The 21,368-nt window shown below is 43.7% G+C and overlaps 1 protein-coding gene across 1 annotated transcript in view; it reads right to left on the bottom strand.

The window, feature by feature from the left end:
* Window positions 1-21,368, bottom strand: part of MPPE1 (metallophosphoesterase 1) — a 736,638-nt gene that overhangs the window by 424,791 nt on the left and 290,479 nt on the right. The window contains exon 4 of the mRNA XM_086965256.1: window positions 18,136-18,239. Within this exon, the coding sequence (XP_086821382.1) occupies window positions 18,136-18,239 (104 nt within the window). The remainder of the gene's footprint in view (window positions 1-18,135; window positions 18,240-21,368) is intronic.

Below are 21,368 nucleotides of genomic sequence, written 5' to 3'. Positions count from 1 at the left end.
GCCTGAATCTATTGCTGCTCGCCACACAGGGGCCGGGACTGCGAGACCCAGGGTTCCGTGCACGGAATCGCAGCGCACCTGGTGTCTCTTCCTGCCCCCTACTCCTCCTATTTAGCCACGCCCCTAACGCTCAGCGGGACACGAGCGGGACGCCGGACGAAGCCCGGACAAAGGGCGGACAGTCTTAGACAGTCCGAGACAGGCCGTGACTGGACTGGGCACGACATACTGCCCGTGCTGAAAACAAGCTACCCGGCCAAAGTAAGACATTTTGCACCTGGTTATACTCACTTCGTGGTTCACTATTGTAACATCTTTGTTTTATACTGCCCAATCCAATTGTATGGTAAAGATCTAGCGCTGTAACTTATATTATTTAGGATGCCAAAAAAGATTCCTGTTGCTGCGGCAAACACCATGGATAACTATATGGTACATGTAGTATCTAAGATTAATAGTGAAAGAAGACAGTCACTAGGATTAAGTCAATCCCCCATTCTTCCCCCCCTGAGCCCACCACCAAATTCTCCGTGGGTAGATATACCATCTCAGGACGTAGGAAATGAAGTCCCACATACTGAGATACGCGATAGCGAGACTCTTAGTCACAGTGTACTCCTAGAGTCTGACCTAGATTCAGTTCACGATAACAACACTGAGTCTCAGGTAGATGATACAGAACAAGATCCTCCTACACAGGAGGGTACACAGGCAGACACTGTAGTTGAAGATCCCCCTGTTCTTGTGCCGGTTACACGGGCGTTCAGAAAATGTAGAAAAGCGCAGATAAATCGTGGAGTGTCCCGCCCAGGGAGAAAAAGGGTTGCATCGCCACCGAAAATTAGGGATGAAAGTAGGGGGCAAGGAGATGATAATGACAAACAAAATGTGGATGAAAAGCTTCTTAATAGGATAGCAGATATGATTGATTGTAAGTTTAAGGCACTCATTAAACCGGTGGTGGCTAAATTAGACAAGCTCTCTGCTGATGTAAAGAAACTAGGCGCGGTCCAGAAAAAGATAGCGGAAGAGGTGACAAACATATCAACCATAGTCACAAATCTAGCTAACACCACCAAAGAGCTTACTGCGAGAGGGATAGAGGGAGGTGCAAATGTAGCACAGACCAACCTCCCCGGAAACGCACCAACAATAGAGCATAAACATCCAATGACAAGAGAAGATCCGCTTCCAAAACCATCTGAATCGACCACATTAAGCATAGAAAAAGACTCATTACAATTCATAGAAGATGCCTCACCCCTAGTGTTGGTACTGGCAAATGCTCCCCCTCTGGTTACAGGCCAAATAGAATCCTCCACAGCATTGACAAGTAAGGCCTGCATTGGTTGTCTGGTAATATGCAGATGGCCCCTTGGGGGAAACAACAGCTAGCAGGAGAGCTTAAGTCAGCCAGAAGGGTACCCTGGATAGGGCAAAATCCAAAAAAGTTTAAAGCTGACTGTATAGTTTTAAACTTCACGAATTCAGCAGTACTACCTAATATCCTATCAAACATACTCCCTCCTCAACGCAGGAGAGGCACCATTGTCCCACTTACCCTAGAATTTTTTGGCAAGAAACAGCGAAGTATGACTTAAACCAAGACAACCCATACCTTCACAGGCCAGTATGGACTGGAACAACAAATGGATGGGGCTTAGGTGCATCAGTTAACAACTAAGGGCACAGTTTAGTTAGATGGGAAGGACCACAACAGATACACCAACACGAATACCAATACCCTACCCATTTTAATAACCAGTACAACATTCCCATTTCCAACAGGTTTGATGCCTTCTATGGACAGGGAGGGCTGGAAGGGGTGGAATGACTACCCGATACACTCTTTTTTCCTGCCCATAGCAACTGTATACAACAAGGTGTAGGACTAGGGGACGAGGATAACACACTTGCGCTGCACGGACTTAATGCCGAGATGACAGCTTTATCAGCCCAGATAAATAGACCTATAAATTTATCAAACACGCAAAACCCTGCTTCTACCCAAGTTGACACAACACATAACTTTGTGGAAGTACAGGTAGACAGATATACATGCCCAACGCTTCCTATCCCAGTTGAAAAGGCTAATGCAGACACAGATACCAAAACTTTGTGCTCAGCATCACCCTGCAATGAAAGTTTAATATCATGGAATATTGCAGGGCTTTTTGATAAATCTAGTGATATTGGTTGGTTGTCTTTAGTCAAATAACATGCGGTAATATGTCTCCAAGAAACATGGCTGGTGGACAAAAATGTACATATTGAGGGATTTCAAAGCTTTTTCATCCCAGCAGAACCCTCAGCTAGTGGCAGAGCAAAGGGGGGACTGGCAATTTATGTTAACTTGGCTCTTACATGTCTTAAAGCTGAGTATCACACTGGAAACAGAAACATTCAGGCTCTAGAGCTAAAGAGGGGTAAAACTAGGTTCACTCTGATAAATTTTTATAATGCAGTAAATCAGACAGGTGATTGTAATATACAGCCTTTATGTGATTTCTTGAGAGACAATGTTGGGCACTTGCCCCGCCAAATACTAATTGCAGGTGATTTTAATACACATCCGTGTGGAAACCCTGGAGAGACCGCTATCGACCAACTAGGTTGTAACAGCCTGGAAGGTTTCCACTTTGATCACTCGCGGCGTGGAACAGAATTAAACACGCTAATGAATGAAAATAACTTAATCACAGCAATGTCTACAGTGGCGGATCAAACTCTTTTTCCAATTCCTACGTTCAAAGGCCATGTAACAGGATCATACATAGACCACATTTTATTGTCTGCTGATCTCGCTAATATTGTTCTGGACTTCTGCATCCAAATGAGCATTTACAGTGATCATAACCCTATATGTATCAAAATGGGTGGGAGAATCTTCGAACAACGAAAGCCATGTGTGGATCGTGGGTCCATAAAATGTATAAATGGAAAGCGTCGCTTAAAATGGTCAATGGTGAACTGTGAAAATCTGTATACTTCTATTAATAACATGTGCAGTTCTGAACTCTCATCATGTATATCACCTGTATCATTACCGCAACAAATTCTGGCATCCTTTGAGGATGTTGCTTTAACAGTAGGGTCGATGTTAACGGTGTCAGTTAAAGGGAATGTAAGTAGTAATCCAAAATGGTTTGACAATGTCTGCTCTAAGGCCAGCCGTGAGCTCAAGATAGCATTGAAAACTAGACCTAGAGATCCGGTGCATATCAAGGTCATGCGTGCTAGGTATAAAAAGTCCCTTGCTATTCGAAAGAGAGAGGTAAAGAAAAGTGTTTGGGAGTCTCTCCTAGATCCTGAAACATTGAGAAACAGTTCCAAGTTTTGGGATATTATAAATAAACCCCTGTTTGATCATTCAAGAAACTCTACCGTGGGTACAAATATCCCAGAGGAAGAGTGGGTTAATCACTTTAGTTCTATTTTTAAAAGTAATGAGTTGCAGGCTGAATATACTTCGGTTAAACCTAAAGAGAATTCATTGCTCTTCTCAACAAATGAGGTTGTAAAGGGAATTGAAGGGCTGACAAGTAATAAGGCTCCAGGACCGGATGGTCTTCCACCGGACCTTTTTAAATCCTGTATACCGCTATGGGCATCAGTTCTTACTGCCGTACTTAATGCGGCCGTGGCCTGTGGTTGCCCAAAGTCATGGGGGTATCCACCATCGTACCCGTGTTCAAAAAAGGAGACCGTAATAGCCCCCTCTGCTATAGACCAATATCTTTAATCAACTCTGTTGTCAAAGTAGTGGGTGGAGTAATTTTAAACAGACTGGTCACATGGGCAGATGAAAATAACGTAATATCCCCAATTCAATATGGATTCAGGCCCGGTCACTCTACGATTACCCAATGTCTGAATTTGTACCTAATTATAGGGAAGTACACCAAGGCCCGACAAGGAACAATTCACATGGCGTTCATGGCTCTTTCGTCGGCTTTCGACTGTGTAAGCCGCAGAAAGCTCTGGGACGCCACGGTGAAACAGGGCAAATGCGGCAATATTTGATTTTGCAAGAAAAATGGGCAACAGCCCAGTCGCTGCATTACTCCAACTTTACCAGGCCAAGAGTGTTACTACTGCATGCTATGGCAGTGAGATATGGGGATATGCCCCATTAGGAGCCCTAGAGACAGTTGAAAACAATTTTCTCAAGCAGATACTAAGAGTTCCTAGGGGAACAGCAGATTTTTCTGTACACGAAGAGCTGGGTATGCCATTTTTATGTGACAAAATGGCAGTAAACCCTCTAGTATGTTGGCTAAATTGTTGGTTAAATAACGACGTACCACTTACTCAGCTCATATTGAGAGAAGCACTAACATGGGAAAATGGGCTGAAGGTTTCTTGGATAAAGTATCTAAGTAACTGCTTTAATGAAATAGGGCGTCCCGAACTTTTTCTAACACCAAACTCCATTACGAAATTGGATGTTATTCTTGTGAGGAAGGCTTTTATCTCTTCTAGGCACTTAGCCAGGGAGACTGGTGAAATGAGGAAAGGTAGTGTACGAAAACACGTGCTAATAAAAACAACCTTGCTCATGGAACCGTACCTGTCATGGCCGATGTCAAGTTATGATCGTTTTTTGCTGACAAGGTTTAGGCTGGATTTATTTCACTTACTTCTGGCAGTGCCTAAGGGATCCTATCGTGGACAAGTGTTGCCGGCTTGCGGCTGCGACGAAAAGTCTCTGCAAGACCTGGCACACTTTTTATTTTTCTGTCCATTTTACAACATACCAAGGAGGCTATATTTAAAACCCTGTCTTAAAAAATTGAACTTTTCTCAATTTAGACCAGCACTTTATTATCTTCAGATGCTAAGTTGTGACTGTATTTTGTTTGTATGCAGTTTTTTAAAATTAGCACTCAAATTCAGGAAAAGTATGGAAGGATAATAGCGCTGTTAATTGAAAAGATAACCTTTTTATGCTCTCAGAACACTCCTTTTTAATATTTTGAATGTATAATCTGCCTGTAACTTTTTGCGATCGTTTTTTTGTTAAGCCGTTTTTAATTTCTCTATGCAAGTATGAGCCAATATATGTATAGTGTGTAATGCTTTTATGGTTGTTATTTTAAATAACCGAATAAAGTTATTTGACTTGACTTGACTTGACTTGACTGCCATTCCAAGCCCACCAACAAAGTCTCACTTTTCCACCCAACACGATACTCCATCCCCACCCTCCACTGTTTGATGAACACGTGCCCCACAGAGCCAGCCAATCCACTCCCAGACACAGCTCCAAGGGAGCAGGCAACCACACACGGTCTGTTAAATCAACCCCAAAAGAATGTAAGTTACTGTGCTTCAATCTGCGTCACAGGGACTCATTCACCCGGTAGCCCCGGCCTTTAGTGCATGGGACTTCATTAACAGAAAGCACAGCAGCAACCCAGGCAGGGGGGGGGGCAGTGGATGCCAGTGGTTAGAGGCAGGATCATGCTTTTGGCAAAAAAAATTATGCACCTGTGGTAGGACAGGCAACGCATAAAGAACAGGTCTACAAGGACATTATGCGTTGTAATGACGTGCGCTTTTAAAATGTGCGATGTTATGTACTTGGCAATAGGAAACAATGCATTTGCTTTGCAATGCCGTGCGTTCCGGAAATTGCCGGTGTAACGGTGTTTAGATGTATTACGCGCGTGGTAAAAGCACGCATTGGAATGGTGTGAAATGTATGAGCATACATCCCCTATTTTGTGTCCTGAGGGAGAGGAATTTTGGGACTAGCGTGCTCCGGTGAAAAAAAGTACTATTTACCTGCCCGGAGGATAGAGTCAAGATGGGTAGGCTGGTGACACCCAAGTGGGTGCTGGAGAGAGGTGCTTGGCAGGGGTGTCCACTGTCGCCCCTGCTGTTTGTCCTGGCCATCAAACTGCTGGCAAGCATGCATCGCTGGGATGGCAGATAGGAGTATTCAGAATGGCTTTTCAACACATGTTCTCAATGTATGCAGACGACAACCTGGTCAATTTGAAAGACCCAAAAGACTGGATACCCACTTGTTAAGCTTCCTGGAGGATTTGAAACAGAGACTGGGACTGGTCACCAACTGAACTAAGTGCAGCCTGTTGCCTATGGGCGCCCTAGCATGGTGGGTATACACGTATCTCATACACTTACTGCAGATATTAACTTGAACACTGAGGGGGATACTCTCGGGATTGGAACACTCACTCCTTTTCAGGCGGAATAGCTATCATTAAATTGATCATGCTCCCTAGATGACTAAACACAGTCCAAGGCATGACGTGCCTCCTGCTCCGATGCATATTTTGGGAGATGCTCACTTAATTAATTTGTGGATGGTGTGCGCCTTCTGGTTAAATTAAATTAAGCTCCCAGACAAGGAGGGCTGATTATCATTTCCAGATTTTGAATATTATTTTATGGCCTACGAGCTATAGCTTATCACCCTGTGGCTGGCGGAGATTCCCAACACGTAGAAGATGCTTCTGGTGGTCTGTTACTCCCTGGGGGAGTTTTAAATGGTGCACTTTACTCTAAGACACAAGTCCCAGACAGTGTCCTCCTTGATAACGCTGATGTCTCAGATCGAAGAGGGTTTCTGTGAATATGTAGTGAGAGGCATCCTTTTGTGTCTACCACGGCGATATGAACTCACCCAAGTTTCTGAAATCTGCCAAAAACACAGACGGCAGGATAGATCAAAGGGCGAGGGAGTGCCAGGAGCTAGGAGACCTATATGAGAGATGTTTATTATGGTTGGTTGGTATGGTTAGAGCGAAAGACCCTGATGCAGAGGTCTAGCCCGGAACCAGGGTTCAATTCCCCGCCTCGGCGGGTCTTGGGCTCAAAATTCCACGGACCTGATAATTCTCGCCTCGGTGCCTATTCCAATCATGGAGTCCCACTCTGCAACTCTGGGCAATAGCTTGCTTAATCTCCACAATGGCCCCCACAACGCTAAGGATGCCTGGCCTCCACCTTGGGGGTGCCCAGGAGTGGACGCCTCACAGGGAAAGCCAGGATGGGTTCCACAGCGGTATTCGTACAAGCGCCTTGAGACCCTTGCGGGTGAGTAGTGCGCTATACAAGTATCAATTTACAATGTTATCAATTTACAATTTTGAAGAGGCCAGAAACACATTTGAGATCAGTCTGGGGCAATTTCTGATTTTTCCTAAATTCACTGCAGTGATGCGCAGAAGTTGGATGGTCTTCCTGGGGCGACCCTAAGAATCATACAAGCTAAATAGCATTGTGGGAAATACAAGATGTAGGCAGGTGTGTCTCCTTGATTTACAAGTCGTTGCTGCTAGATAGCGTACATTACCCCCTGACAATAAGTGCTAAATGAGAACCCGATACCGGTTCACGGGCCTGTAATGGACCAGGATGCTAGGTTATCATAAAGAGGTATTTAGCAAAGCTACATTTCACTTGCTACAATTGAAAATCTTGCATTGTGCCTATCTGATCCCACACTATTTTAGGAACATTTACCCAACGCAAACAGGGTGCAGTCCTACATACAGTTAGGCTGCGGCATAGGTTAAGGTCATGTCTGATAAGCTGTGAATACTGGGGAATGGTGAATGTGTCTCTGGCTGTGATCCTATCACTGAGGATTGACTACTTTTTGTATCATTGTATACTGGGCTTACATGCTAAACCAAAAAAAAGTGTAAGACCTGAAATAGATTCACGTCCTTTGTGTTGTTCTTAGCAAAACGTAGGATAATGATACATTGGGTACAGCCCAGAGGTCGCTCAATAAAGCTGGGGGACAAAGATACCCGAGAGTGGTTGTTGGCTGAGGAAATACAACTCGAATTGGTACTAACTGCCAAAAAGGCCCCTGACGACATCCAAGATTGGTGCATGAAGCTAGATAAACTCCTGGAAGCTGAATCTGATCTGCCCCTCGTACAGTTCTCAAGCGTTGCATCATCCTACTGTTATTAATCAGAAGTGTTGTGTTGAGTCAATAATCAAGAAATTAGATGATAATTGAAGAAGTTTAATCGTGGATAAGGAAGCACTCCCAGCAACACATCTGAAGGCTCCGGACAGTCGACAGCAACTGCCCCAACAATAACTGAACAGTGTGGAACGGCACGATGCCATATCGTGCCGTGTAGCGAGACACATACATTTAAAAGATAATACATGCACGAGGTACAATTGAAAGGTAATACATGCGCGAGAATATAAGCGCGAGAGATAACAAAGATATAGTAAATACACAACACACCTTCCTCCCTTATAAAATGAAACAAAAAAAACAATAATAAGAAAAAAAAACATACTAAACTTCAAATTTTTCTTTCACATAAGCAACAAAGTCTGACAACCATTTTGGTTTTCTTGTAGTTCTTTTTGGCAAAAAAACATTATTGCTATAGGTAGATTGAGATTGAGATTGTACATCCACATTCTGAGTGATATTATTTTCCCCACTGGAACAACTGGGTGTTGCACCAATATCATTACAAATTACACCTCCACTCAAATCCTCATCCAAATACGAATAATCAGAATGGTTCAAAGTAGATCCCTTACAGTAAACATCCTTATCAGCCTTGAGAATAGCAATCCTATTGAGATTCCAAACTTTATTGTCTGATAATCTCACTGAGTTTTTTAGAATCTCAGTAACTTCAAAAGGACCCATGAACAAACTTTCACCTTTCCTGACCTTCCAAGGTTTTTTGACTTTAACCATCATACCAACTTCTACTTTCGGATCAGTTCTAGAACCAAACTTCTCATCAAAATACTTCTTATTGGTACTATGGGTACGAGCAAGATTTTCTTTAACCTTTCCCAAATCTACACTGGAAAAAGTTGACTTAACTAACCATGACGGATTCACTTTGGTTCTGGGAAGTCTTCCCCTCATGATTTCGAAAGGAGAATATCCAGTCATGGAATTCATAGTTGTTCTGTACATCCACACCTTCTTAAAAATTTCCACTTCCCATTTTTTGTCTTCACTACCAACAGACTGCATAGCACTTTTCAAAACTCTATTGAACCTCTCTATCACTCCATTCCCACTTGGATTATAGAGAGTAGTGGTGGAATGCACTATGCCAAGCCTTGTAAAGTAATCCTTTGCTTTGTTGGAATTGAATTGAACTCCATTATCAGTTATGAGTCTCACTGGTAGCCCCTCTTCAATGAAAACCTTATCCAAACAAGCATTTACAATGCAATGGTCTCGGCATTATTAAAGGTAGAGCTATTGGCATTGCTCATGACATTTTTATTCATTTTTTTTAAAACATAAATAAATGGTATTGTCATTCACAATGGCAATAGGTGAGCATTAGAGAGTAGTAGAGAGTAGTCGCGGACACAGAGCCACACACACAGAAAGCCACAGAGACTTGGATATTAATAAGGAATGCAACACCTTCAAAACAAAGGTCTAAAGCACATGCCGTCAGTTCTGCTTAAAGTTACCTGGTTTTCATGGATAGTTGCACCTTTCTCCTGGAAGATTCTGCTTCCTTGCACCCTGTGCTTTGTCGTTTCTTTGTTGTATTATTGTTTTATTCCACCTCTCTTTGTGGTTTCCATTCCCTCCTTCTTGTATAGTCCCTCTCTCATTCTCACACTCCCTCCTTGCTCCAGCATCTCACTAAAGACACACTGTATAGAGATGAAACCAATAGTGTCCATTTTCTTACGTCTTTCCTCCCACCTCACTCCTAATTTGTGTCTCACAAAGGCACCAACTGTTGGCACGGAATACAAAGCACCAAAACAGAGAGAGTCAAAGGAAATTAATTCTACGTTTATTACAAAAGCTTATGGGGAAGTGGGCTTTTCTGAACGGTTATGTACTGTTTACATGAGTGATTGGCATATTCCTTTAGCATCAACGCCAGCAGTTCTATATAGCTTTCCCTGACTAAGTCATAGACATCAATAAAAAAATCAGGCCTTTAGCAGCTAGGTCCCGGCTGCATTAGCCTCTGGCTGTAAAGTGTAATTCCCTGTGTTTATGCCATGCTAAAACCACATGAGGAACCCAAGGATAACAAAGGTTGGGAGCGAGGAACAGGAACTCTCAGGATGACAGGCGTCAGATCCAAACCCTAGCCCGAAGCCAGCTCTAAACTGTAGTGAGGAACCAACGCGCAGGTAGGTAGCAAGTAGTTTTAATGAAGGAAATGACAACTTAACATCCACAAGCAGAAGAGAGTAGTTGTCACAGCAAGATCCAACAGCAGAATGATCCGGTGACACAGAAGCATTCTACATGACATATAATGGTTCTAGGAATGACATCATGTAGGAATACAACACACCTCCCCCCGGAAAAAAAAAAAAAAAAAAAAAACGATAAACCCAAAAATAAAAAGGGAGAGAGAAAAGAGAAGAAGAAGGGGAGAAAAAAACAAAAGAAAAAACATTAAGAGCATACATAGTCTTTAAATTTTGCAGGAACATGTTTTACACGAGAACTACTGCGTAAGCAAACAGGCTGTGAAGAGCACGCCTGAGAATCAGCATTTTGAGAAACATCATGGGCATTAGAGGAAACAACCTGTGAAGAAGAATTGTTAGAACACACCTGAGGAAAAAGTACCTGAGGAAGATGCAATTTATCAAAAACTTCATGAGAACCGTGAAAACCTGAATCAGGATCAGGAACAGACAGGTTTTCAGAAGAATTGGCATCCAAACAAACATTGTTTTTATCCAAAACATTAGACTTGCAAATCGAGATACGCTTGACACATACTCTATCCCAAGCCGGACATCCCCTGTAATTTCCTAAATGGTTAGAACTGCCACATCTGTAACAATAAACATGTTTCCTGTAAGAAAACTTATTATCAACAATATTCTTATTTTCAGAAAATTTTTTCTCATTGTCCTTTCTAGGAGGTACTCTATTTGAATTAAATGAAGTGTTATGGCCTTTCACCAACAAGACTTCAGTCTCAGGAACTTGAGGCTTGGATGTTTGACCTCTGATTTCAGAAACAAACAATTCGGATTGCTCAATGCCTTTAGCAATGTTGATAACAGCGCTCAAAGAAGATTCTGTACCCAACCAGAGTCTTTCTTGGATTTTCTTACTCTTAGTGCGCATCATTATCTGATCTCTGAGGACTTGTTCGTAAGAAATAGTTTCAAAAGCACACGAACAGGCCAAAGATCGTAAGGCAGAAACATAATCCTCGATAGATTCATCCTGTTTCTGGACGCGGGAATAAAATTTGAAACATTCCATAACAGTATTTATCTTCCTCCCGAAACGAATTTTCATCTGTGTAGAAGCTTTTTCAAAAACATCCATATCTCCAGCATCATCAATTGGTGGAAGATTATCAAATTCTTTGATACCAGCTCCACCAAGACAATGTCTAAGAAGAGCTAACTTGCGTTTGGCTGAACACCCATCCTTTTCTAAAACATCAACATAAGCTAAGAACATTGGGTGCCATAGATCCCATTCAATGTTTGGCTCACCAGCAGTTTGTAAAAAATGAGGTGGAGCAGAAATGTTGGACATGCTTGTTTTTTTTTTTTTAAGAAACTGAATTTAACATAAAAAAAAAAATTATAAAACAATAAAAGGATTTAAGTACCTTATAGTTGGTAGAGCGCCAAGCAATGAATCCGGTTGAAAAACGAGACAAAATAACGAAGTAGTGAGGAAAAGGAGAGTTGCTTCGTGAAATTTGCTTTCTTGAGAGTCACGAAGAAAATAAACAAAATGGCGGCACGTTGTTGACGTAAGACGTAATTGCGTTAGTAGAGGTGAAAGGGTATTACCCAGGATGCACCTGTAATCCGGAATTGAAGAATCGTCATAGACGCATGCAGACCTCCACGTAGAAGTGGGAGCTCTCCGGCGTTGCCAAGCACCGCAATGGAGATTCCTCCGTGTTGCCAAGACGCAGCAGGTGCAGAAGTAAGCGAGCGCGAGTTCCACAGGATTTGAAGGACGCGGCGTCTAACGGAAATGGGCACACGGTAGGAATGACTACCTTTACAAAGTTGACAAAAGTACAGAAAACTCACGGTTTGAGTATTAGAGATGGTTATTCCAGGGCACGACAAGGGATACGTCAGTGCTTCAAAGTAGAAAGGCAGTCTCAGAAATTTTCATAAAATGAAACGTGAACGTTGTCATAAAATCCTTCTTGCTAGAAGTTGTAGTTACCCAGTTGTCGCAAGAAATTATGTAGTGAGGAACCAACGCGCAGGTAGGTAGCAAGTAGTTTTAATGAAGGAAATGACAACTTAACATCCACAAGCAGAAGATAGTAGTTGTCACAGCAAGATCCAACAGCAGAATGATCCGCTGACACAGAAGCATTCTACATGACATATAATGGTTCTAGGAATGACATCATGTAGGAATACAACATAAACCCCAACTGCCTTTTGGTAATTAAAATCCAAACACCCCCAGACTCTACTTCAATCCAATCCCAAGTTTTAAAAATACACGATTTGTTAGTTCTTTCTTAACAATTAACAATGCCATATGCTGTCTTTTTTTAACTTAAGGTTTCCTGTGACAACGCATAGTTTTTTTCAGGATGTAGTGGTGAGAGGCACTAATGAAGGGAGAAACGATGTACATATCCAAGCAGGATCAGTGAACTTACTTCCACTTTGCAATGTCAGAAATTCACAGTATTGCATATTACAGGAGACTTTAAATGTAATTTCACTATTGAAAAAAAAATAGAGGAATTTATAATGAAAATGACTGTCAAAATAGGGACGGTTTGTTAATAGTTTCACTTTTAAAGTGTTCCGAATTGGTTTAAGCTGTAATAATGAGGATAATAATAATTTGTATTTAAATATCTGTTACTGTTACTAAATTTAATAGTACTCGGTTGCCCAAATCCGAGGGATGGAAGCAGCATCTGCCTTGCCAGGATTGGCCCTTGTGGCATAAATAGCACAGCATATCCCAGTGGCCAGAATTTTACTCGCTAAGTCATCTCATTTATTTATACGGCACTTAAAACTGACGTTTTTTCCCAATTCGAATTGCTATAAATAACAGGCATTAATGTTGATCATTTAATTGCTAGTCACTGTATCCCCATCCAAAGGATGAAATGCGGAGTCGTCCCTGCCAGGATCCGTACCTCACGTTCAGGTAATACTAGTTGAAGGATCTTTAAACAATTAAAATATGCATTACCCTAGACACAGCGGCGTCCTCGCCCCTTTCTTCCATATGGAAAAAAAACCAAGTACTATGACGTGACTGGAAGACAATATTTGATGCTTTGCAAAATAAATAAATCTCCCGCGAGCTCGGCTTTCGAATTGGTGGAGGGTTGCGGATGCGTGGGTGGAGCACAGGGTGGTAAAAGGGGGAGGAGAGCAGGGGGGGGGGTCCTGTGAGTCAGAGTGACAAACAGGGTGGCAGAAGCAAGACAAGCAGCACAAATTATTTGGCAATTGAATTAAAACGAGAACGACCCAAGCTGTATTTCCACATCTGCCGAAAGCGCAGAGATCCGCCCATGGGTCTGTGCGTGTTCAAGGTTTATTAGATTTCAGGCCGAGTCATGACTTTCATCTGAGTGTGCAGTTCTGTTGCCAAGTGCAGGCATGGGACCTGGCACTCGCGTCCTCGTGCGCAGTCACTGTGCCAAAGGACATTCATTATGTAATAGGAGACCTCAAACATCTTAATAAAGTTCTGCATTCCGCGCACTGTTGTAATTTCGTTTGAAATGAAACATCTGATCGATGCGGCAGAGAAAATGTTGCACAACAAAGGCCCCAGGACGAATCCCTAGTTTTCTAACTTTATGGAGCATCGGGGCACATAATTGCATATGTCAGAGTTCCAGAGATACAAGCGTACATATTATTTTCACAATAATTTTATTGTAATAAGATTAACATTCTAGTAACGAAATAGAGTAATTCAGTTACCAGCTGGGTGAAAAAGCTGGCATCCTCTAGTGGACTTTGCAACAAGCGCTCAACCCACTGTGCCCAATAGCTGAGAAGCCGTTAACACTACTATTGTTCACACGTGCATTGCCCTGGAAATGTAGGAGGCCAGCACCCTCATACTGTTCCTGGTGAAAAGCACCCCCTCCCCTCCCACACACAACCCCGACAGGCCGCAGACGCCGCGATCTTCTGGCATCCCCCACACTCTTCCACTCAGGACCGATGTCCTGCTCGCCGACCCCTTTTCCTGGCACCCCGCCCTGTGGCTGTAGGATGCTGGGTGCAGGCTGACAGTGAGAGGTGGGGCGCACGCACACCCGTGAGCCCGGCGCCCTGGGGAGCTTCACACTAGCAGTGGACACGGGCTCCGCAGGGGGTCTCGGCCACCCTTTGATCCACCCGATGGCATTGGGGACGTGAACTGGGGGCACGTGCTTGGTGCTCAAACCGGACAGAGGCGCTGCCCCTGTGGGGTCTGTGCTTACATATGTGTTCATTCACGCACAGGCCCACGCCCGGTGTTTCACAAGCACGAGCGTGTGCAAGAATGGTGGCGTCCTCTGCACCGGGGGGGGGGGGGCACGGAATCATTATAATGCTATAAGAACTTTTAGTAACAGAAATCTTTACCAACAGGAGCGGGGGGAGGGGGGGGCGGGGGGGGGGGGGGAGGGCTGACCGCCGGGACTCCGGGTCCGAGTGTGCAGGGCCGCGCAGCGGTGGATTCAAATTCTCCCCTCGCCTGCTCTCATTTTCTCCTTCCTTTTTACCCCGCACGGTTTCTTCTTCTCCCTTCAATTCTTCTCCCCACCCCTCCCCCTCAGGCCTCACACCTCCATTCCCCCCTTCCATGTCTATCTTTCCTCCCCTCGCCTGGTCTCTGTTGCTGCTCCAGGTGTGACCTGCACTCTTCTTCCCCCTTCATTTATTTTTGCCACCCCCCCCCTCTGTTCCTCTCCTCACCTTGTCCCTTGTGCGCCGCGGGCTGTTCCCGCTGTGGGTCCCTGGTCGGCCCTTGTTCTTGCCCTGTCCCCCCACCTCAGGTGCCCTCGTTGCAGGTGCAGCCAGGGGCCACGCCACGGCCCGGAACTCATATTATTTTTTATTAAAAAAAATACAATAAAGACACTTGCTTCCATGATGTTTTCAGAGGTGTCCTGCTCCAGCTGCGGGCCTCCGCTCCGCCTCCCACGCGGCGGACTCGGGGGGTCTGCCATGGACAGAGAGGGGCTAAGCTCTCCATCCCAACGCCGAGGCCTGGTGTGCGGGGGACACCGCCTCGAGCGTTCACACCCCCGGTGCTGCATTAACCGAAGGCACCCCGGCCAGAAATACACTGACGTCACCAGAACTGACCCCCTGTACCAGATACACCCCCCCACCTCCCCGCTTTGCACCTTCTCGTCGGGAGGTCTCCTGTCCTTCCCACAGGTGTGCCTTGACGCGCCGGGCCAGCATTAAACATGCTTCCAAGGGAGATTAGCGAAAAACACAAGAATTGTTATTTTTTTTAATTATTTCGTTGGGATTCTTTTCTGACGCCCGCGGAAATGTAGGAGGCCAGCACCCTCATACTGTTACTGGTGAAAAGCACCCCCTCCCTTCCCACACACAACCCCGACGGACCGCAGACGCCGCGGCTGCTTTCATCTCACTTTGAACCCCCCCCCTCAGTTGTGCCCACCAGCAGGCACACCACAGACGCCCCCACCCTTCCTCTCAGCCTTTGAATTTTAAGCACCCCTCCCCAGCCCTGCTCCTCTTTCACGGGTGTCTGTCTGCTGTGAGTGATTTACACATGAGTACAGTCAGCCGAGGCGCTCAAATACACGGAGAGCGGGAGGGGGCGGGAAACAGACAGGGGGAAGAAGGCACAAACAGACACGGACAGCAAAAATACACGGAGAGCGGGAGGGGGGCGGGAAACAGACAGGGGGCGGGAAACAGACAAGGGGAAGAAGGCACAGAGGGAAACAAACACGAACTTACCTTCACTGCGAAGGATAGAAAATGGCGGACACAAGCTTCTGTTTTTTTTCGGATTTGGGGGCGTGTTCGGTACTCAAAAGTAGGCGTGGCCAAAAAGTGGAAAGAAGAACACCGAACACACCTCCAAATCCGAAAAAGACGGAGCCTATTTGGAGTGAAGGCTCTCTCCTCCAATGGCTGGCCTCCATTTAGGAAGCCAGCCAATGGGAGAGAGCCAAAATTAGAGGCGGGATGAAGAGCCCCTCTAAGAGACATAAGATCTCGCTACTTCCGGTTCTGACGAACCGGATAGTACCGAGACCTAAAAACACAAAACAGAGTCAGTATCTATCTCATGAACAATCTTGATAATAGGCCATTTAGAAAAAATTTCAATAGCCGCAATGATGTACATAGAATCCCATCCTCGTCGCCAAATTGTTGAGTCAATAATCACGAAATTAGATGATAATTGAAGAAGTTTAATCGTGGATAAGGAAGCACTCCCAGCAACACATCTGAAGGCTCCGGACAGTCGACAGCAACTGCCCCAACAATAACTGAACAGTGTGGAACGGCACGATACCATATCGTGCCGTGTAGCGAGACACATACATTTAAAAGATAATACATGCACGAGGTACAATTGAAAGGTAATACATGCGCGAGAATATAAGCGCGAGAGATAACAAAGATATCGTAAATACACAACAGTGTTGTTTCATATGTGGGGCACAAGTTGTTCTTTTATCTGCTGCTAGGTGTATCATTGTTACTGAAGCAGGAATGTCCTGGATCATCGGCTGCTCATTACTACAGATGGAGATCTCTTAAACGTAATTGTTGCAATCACTGCTTTGTTATGTGTTGATGTTCAAGAAATGAATAAAAATAAGTTTAAAAGGTTTCAAATATAAAAAAAGAAACCCTAGTCATCCCTGCAGGTAGATGCTCCAAAAGGTAAGTAGAAAATGTGCGTATACTACTGAGTGTGTTGCAATGTCAGCAAATCACACTGGGGCAAATTTCAGCACAGTTCACTGGAGCCGGCCCAGCAGATCCTTGATCTGGCGAAGTATTTGCAGCCAGAACATGGATCCAGCTGGATCCCCACATTCCTTACAATGCTGGACACATTGTGGCAGAGGCGGCTGTAGGCAAGAGGATGGATTTATTCTCACATTTTTAGCTGCAATCAGTTTTTCACACTTGATGAAACTTGTGAAGGGTCCTGGATGAGTGACTAGCAGAGCTATCAGACCAGAATGATTAGAGAATACCAGGAAATCCTAATGCGACTGGATCTTTCTTTAGCATAATTTACACGCAATGCCCCCTGCTGCACCACACTTGAAAGGCCAGTTCTAAAGATAGCAGGGCATCTGCCAAACATCCGCATATCATTGCATTTGACCATACTTTTATTCAGCACGAGTCACTTTACTGCAGCCTCGCCTTAAAAAGAGGAAAATCAGGACATGTAGGGTTGCAATAACTAAGTGCCTTAATCCATTAGACACTCGAATGAACTGTAAGCTGCTAAAAATGTTAAAGTATCATGAATTCGCCTTAAAAAGGCAAACTGTTTAACGGACAATATAAACAAACGTTTTGTATTATACTGAATGGCTATTTTAACCCTCTTTAAGGAAGTCATAGGTGTCTAATGTGTTTTACTACGCTTATAAAAAAAGTATAAATTTGTATGTAACATTGTTACGGTTTTAATTAACGAAACAATAAAGAGTTTCTTCTTCTTCTTTGTTCACACAGTAAGCTCACAGATTCAGGACACACTCCTAAAGACACTTACCTAGACTCTTATAAACCCCATAAACAGTTTGACCCAAAACTTTGCTCCCTAATAGAGCACCGGCGGGCCTGAATGCGGACTTAAGGATCCTGAAAGTGTGTCAGATACAGTGCAGTATGTTTAGCTGATTATGTAATGATCAGCGACTGTACCTCCCTCCCTGTCTGTCTGTCCTATTCCTTTTTCTTTTCACCACTAATTTTTCTGTCCTTTCCTTCTTTCTACTCTTTCGCTCTCAAAATTAAATGAATAGGGGCTAGTTAAGGTTACAACAATGTATACACGACTACTATCCATTCTTGGCTAACCCTGTAACAGCGGTTGTGATTGTACTCTTTTTAAAATTAATTTAAAATACATTTTTTTTTAAAGAACAGGTACCGCACCACTGTAACAACACTTACTCATAATGGAATCCAATGTCGTGGTTGCCAGCAATTGCTATTAGCTCTGTGTATTTTGCGTGTCTAAACATGCTCCGAAAGCGAGCGACGTCATCAGCCCAGGCCTGCAAAACAAGGATTTGACACATTTTAATCACTTCAAAAGTTCTATAGGGGCACCAATAAAACAAACAATATGCACTTGTTTTGAACGTTCTTTTTAACCTCACAGACTGGATATGGGAAGTTCGTGAAAAAGAAGCTACCAAGTCCTTAAGGGCAAAAAAGAACAAATGCGTTTCCCAAAATAGTCATTATTTACAGAAGCTCTGGCGCATTTCAGTTACAAAACAGTATGCATGCAAAACATATAGTGAGACAATTGTAGTGAGAAGTGGAGTGGCTAATTCCTTACTGTGGACTAGGATATTTTACTTTGGCATAAACGAGAGCAGAGTGAAGTGGTGTAGAAAGGCGTAAAGTAGAGTGGTAGTAGAGAAGAGTGGCAAAGAGCAGCATACATAAAAGCAGCGCAGGGTAGTGGCGTAGAGTGGATTGCCATAGAGTAGAGTGGTGTAATGTGTTGTACAGTGGAGTGGCGTAGAGTGGAGTGGCGAAGAGTAGAGTGGCATAGAGTGGAGTGGCGTAGAATGGAGAGGTCTAGAGTAGAGTGGCCTAGAACAGAGTGGTGTGGTGTGCCATAGAGTGGAGTGGCATAGAGTGGTTTGGAGTGGCATAGAGTGCAATGGCACAGAGCGCAGTGACGTGGAGTAGAGTGGAATGGAGCGGAGTCTAGTGGTGTAACACGGAGTGGCACAGAGCGGTGTGGCATTGCATAGAGTGGCATGATGTAAAGTAGCATGGCAAAGAGTTTAGTGGCATGGAGTAAAGTGGCACAGAGTGGACTGGCACAGAGTGGATGTAGTGAAGTGGCACACAGTTGAGTGGTTAGAGTGGAGGGGCTTGAAGTGGTATGGAGTAGAGTGGAGTGGCGCAGAGCAGCATAGATAAAAGAAGCACAGGGTAGTGGCATAGAGTGGATTGCCATAGAGTGGAGTGGTGTAATGTGTTGTACAGTGGAGTGGCATAGAGTGTAGTGGCAAAGACTAGAGTGCCTTCTCCAAACACAAGATAAAGTGGAATTGGTAAAGAAAGGTAGGTATGGATCCTATTCTAGGGAAAATGCTCTTTCCTAGTATCTCTTGGTTATACAAGGATATTGGAGTATACGCATCACTCACTTTATCAGGACTTGCTTCATCATCTGTGCCTACCTACACCCTTGTAGGATGGTACCCCCAGGCGGACTCAACCAAACAGAAATAAGAGTTCTTAGATGAAATTTGACTAGCCAACCAGGGATCCAGAAGAGAGAAGGTTTAAAAATACCTACAGGTATACCCAAAGAGTTCCTTTATTCATAGGGTACCTATGGTATGGATTACAAATTCCTTAGGTTTTGTATTGAATACAATTGTTCAATTAAATCTTCTGTATAGATGCTAACATGTTTCGGCCCGCGCTATGAACCCGGTCTGGTTTGAGGCCGACATCAGGGCTAATTGCTGTTTCCCTGCCTACACATGCATACCATGCACATACATGAGCCCTAGGGCTCTCACCTGTCTCGATCTTCTGTCCTTTGGAGTTACCTAAGAAACAGAAAGGGCTTTCAGCGAGGTTAAATGGTGTACCCAAAGTGATTATCTATCACATTTGCGCATAATCTGTGGTCCTATTACAAATTGTGTAAGGACTTGTAGTGGTGCCCTTGTCCGTATCTGGATCAGGGCTTATTATTCTTAAAATAGAAAACCTCCCTTAAATTAAAAAAGTGATTGTAAGGTGCTGGTCGATAGTATTGTCACAGAACAGTATCTTTGGTCCATGATCTCTGTTAGTTCATCTTTTACAAAGGTGGTTTTAGACGAATGAAAAGCTGAAAATAATACATATTCCATATAAACCAATCTCTCATGCAAAGCTTATGCTTCATGCTTAAGTATCTTTTTTCAAAAAGTTTGTGCAAACTTGTTGCTTACCCCCTGTTCTAGGTCTCTCAAGGGTCATGCGAGTCTGGAGAGCGGTGTCATCATATAGTCACAATAAAGTGAGAGAGGCAGGTGTCTACTCCAATATCTTTGGGAACCCAAGAGATACAAGGTGTGAGAAGTTGGCTGGCGTATGCTGTCCACTAGTTTTAGTGGGCACCTTGCACCAGTCCAAACAACCCTCATTGATGATAAGTTTAAGACAACCATTATAAATCATTTGTTGATGGTACCATACTCATTTTAGGAGTTGTGGTATGTTCTAAGGTGATTTTACCATGTGAAAAAGCCTTCCGCTGGGATATCATGAATCATATTTGAAAGAAAACTATTATCGCATGCTTTTCCCACAGTGGTTTCGAAGGGGATCTATAAGCTAAACTGAAAGCATATTTTCTGTAAATTCACATTATCTTTCTCAGTCATGTGAGAATGAAGTCTGACATTCTCAGTAAAACATGTACATCCAACAAGGACAGAGACTGTCAGTTGATTCCTTTGTGTTCTACTGCAGCCTCCTAGAGTGTTCTAAAGAACAACTAGAGCGCTCACAGTCCTACTTATTACAAAGGTATGGCACACCTGAAGCCATCTTGATTGGAATAAAGTGGTAACTCTTAAAACATTTAATTTAAAAAGGAACAAAACGAGGGGGTATATTTTGCCATAGAAAGTATGATTAGTGCTGCAGAAAGAAAAATCAGGACACATTTTGCATGACTTCTCAAATCCTCTTCTATTTCATTAAAACATTCTGACATGCAGTCTCCCAAGATGGCCACCAGAGACAAAAGAGCCCAAATGTAGCCCAAATATCACCCAGATGTAGCCCAGCATAGCCCAATGACAGAATGTCTCAGAGTGTTCTAAAGAATAACTAGAGCGCTAACAGCCTAACTTATGACAAAAGTATGGCACACCAGAAGATATCTTGATTGGAATGAAGTGGTAAGTCTGAAAACATTTAATTTAAAAAGGAACAAAATGAGGGGGTTCATTTTGCCAAAGAAAGTAGATTAGTGCTGCAGAAAGAAAAATTAGGGCACATTTTGAGTGACTTCTCAAATCCTCTTCTATTTCATAAACAATTCTGACATGCAGTCTCCCAAGATGGCCACCAGAGACAAAAGAGCCCAAATGTAGCCCAAATATCACCCAGATGTAGCCCAAGTATAGCCCAATGACAGAATGTCCCAGAGTGTT

Source organism: Lissotriton vulgaris, chromosome 4_1 (genome assembly GCF_964263255.1).
Source record: "Lissotriton vulgaris chromosome 4_1, aLisVul1.2, whole genome shotgun sequence".
Classification (NCBI taxonomy): Eukaryota; Metazoa; Chordata; class Amphibia; order Caudata; family Salamandridae; genus Lissotriton; species Lissotriton vulgaris.
This window is presented reverse-complemented; position numbering and strand designations above follow the sequence as displayed.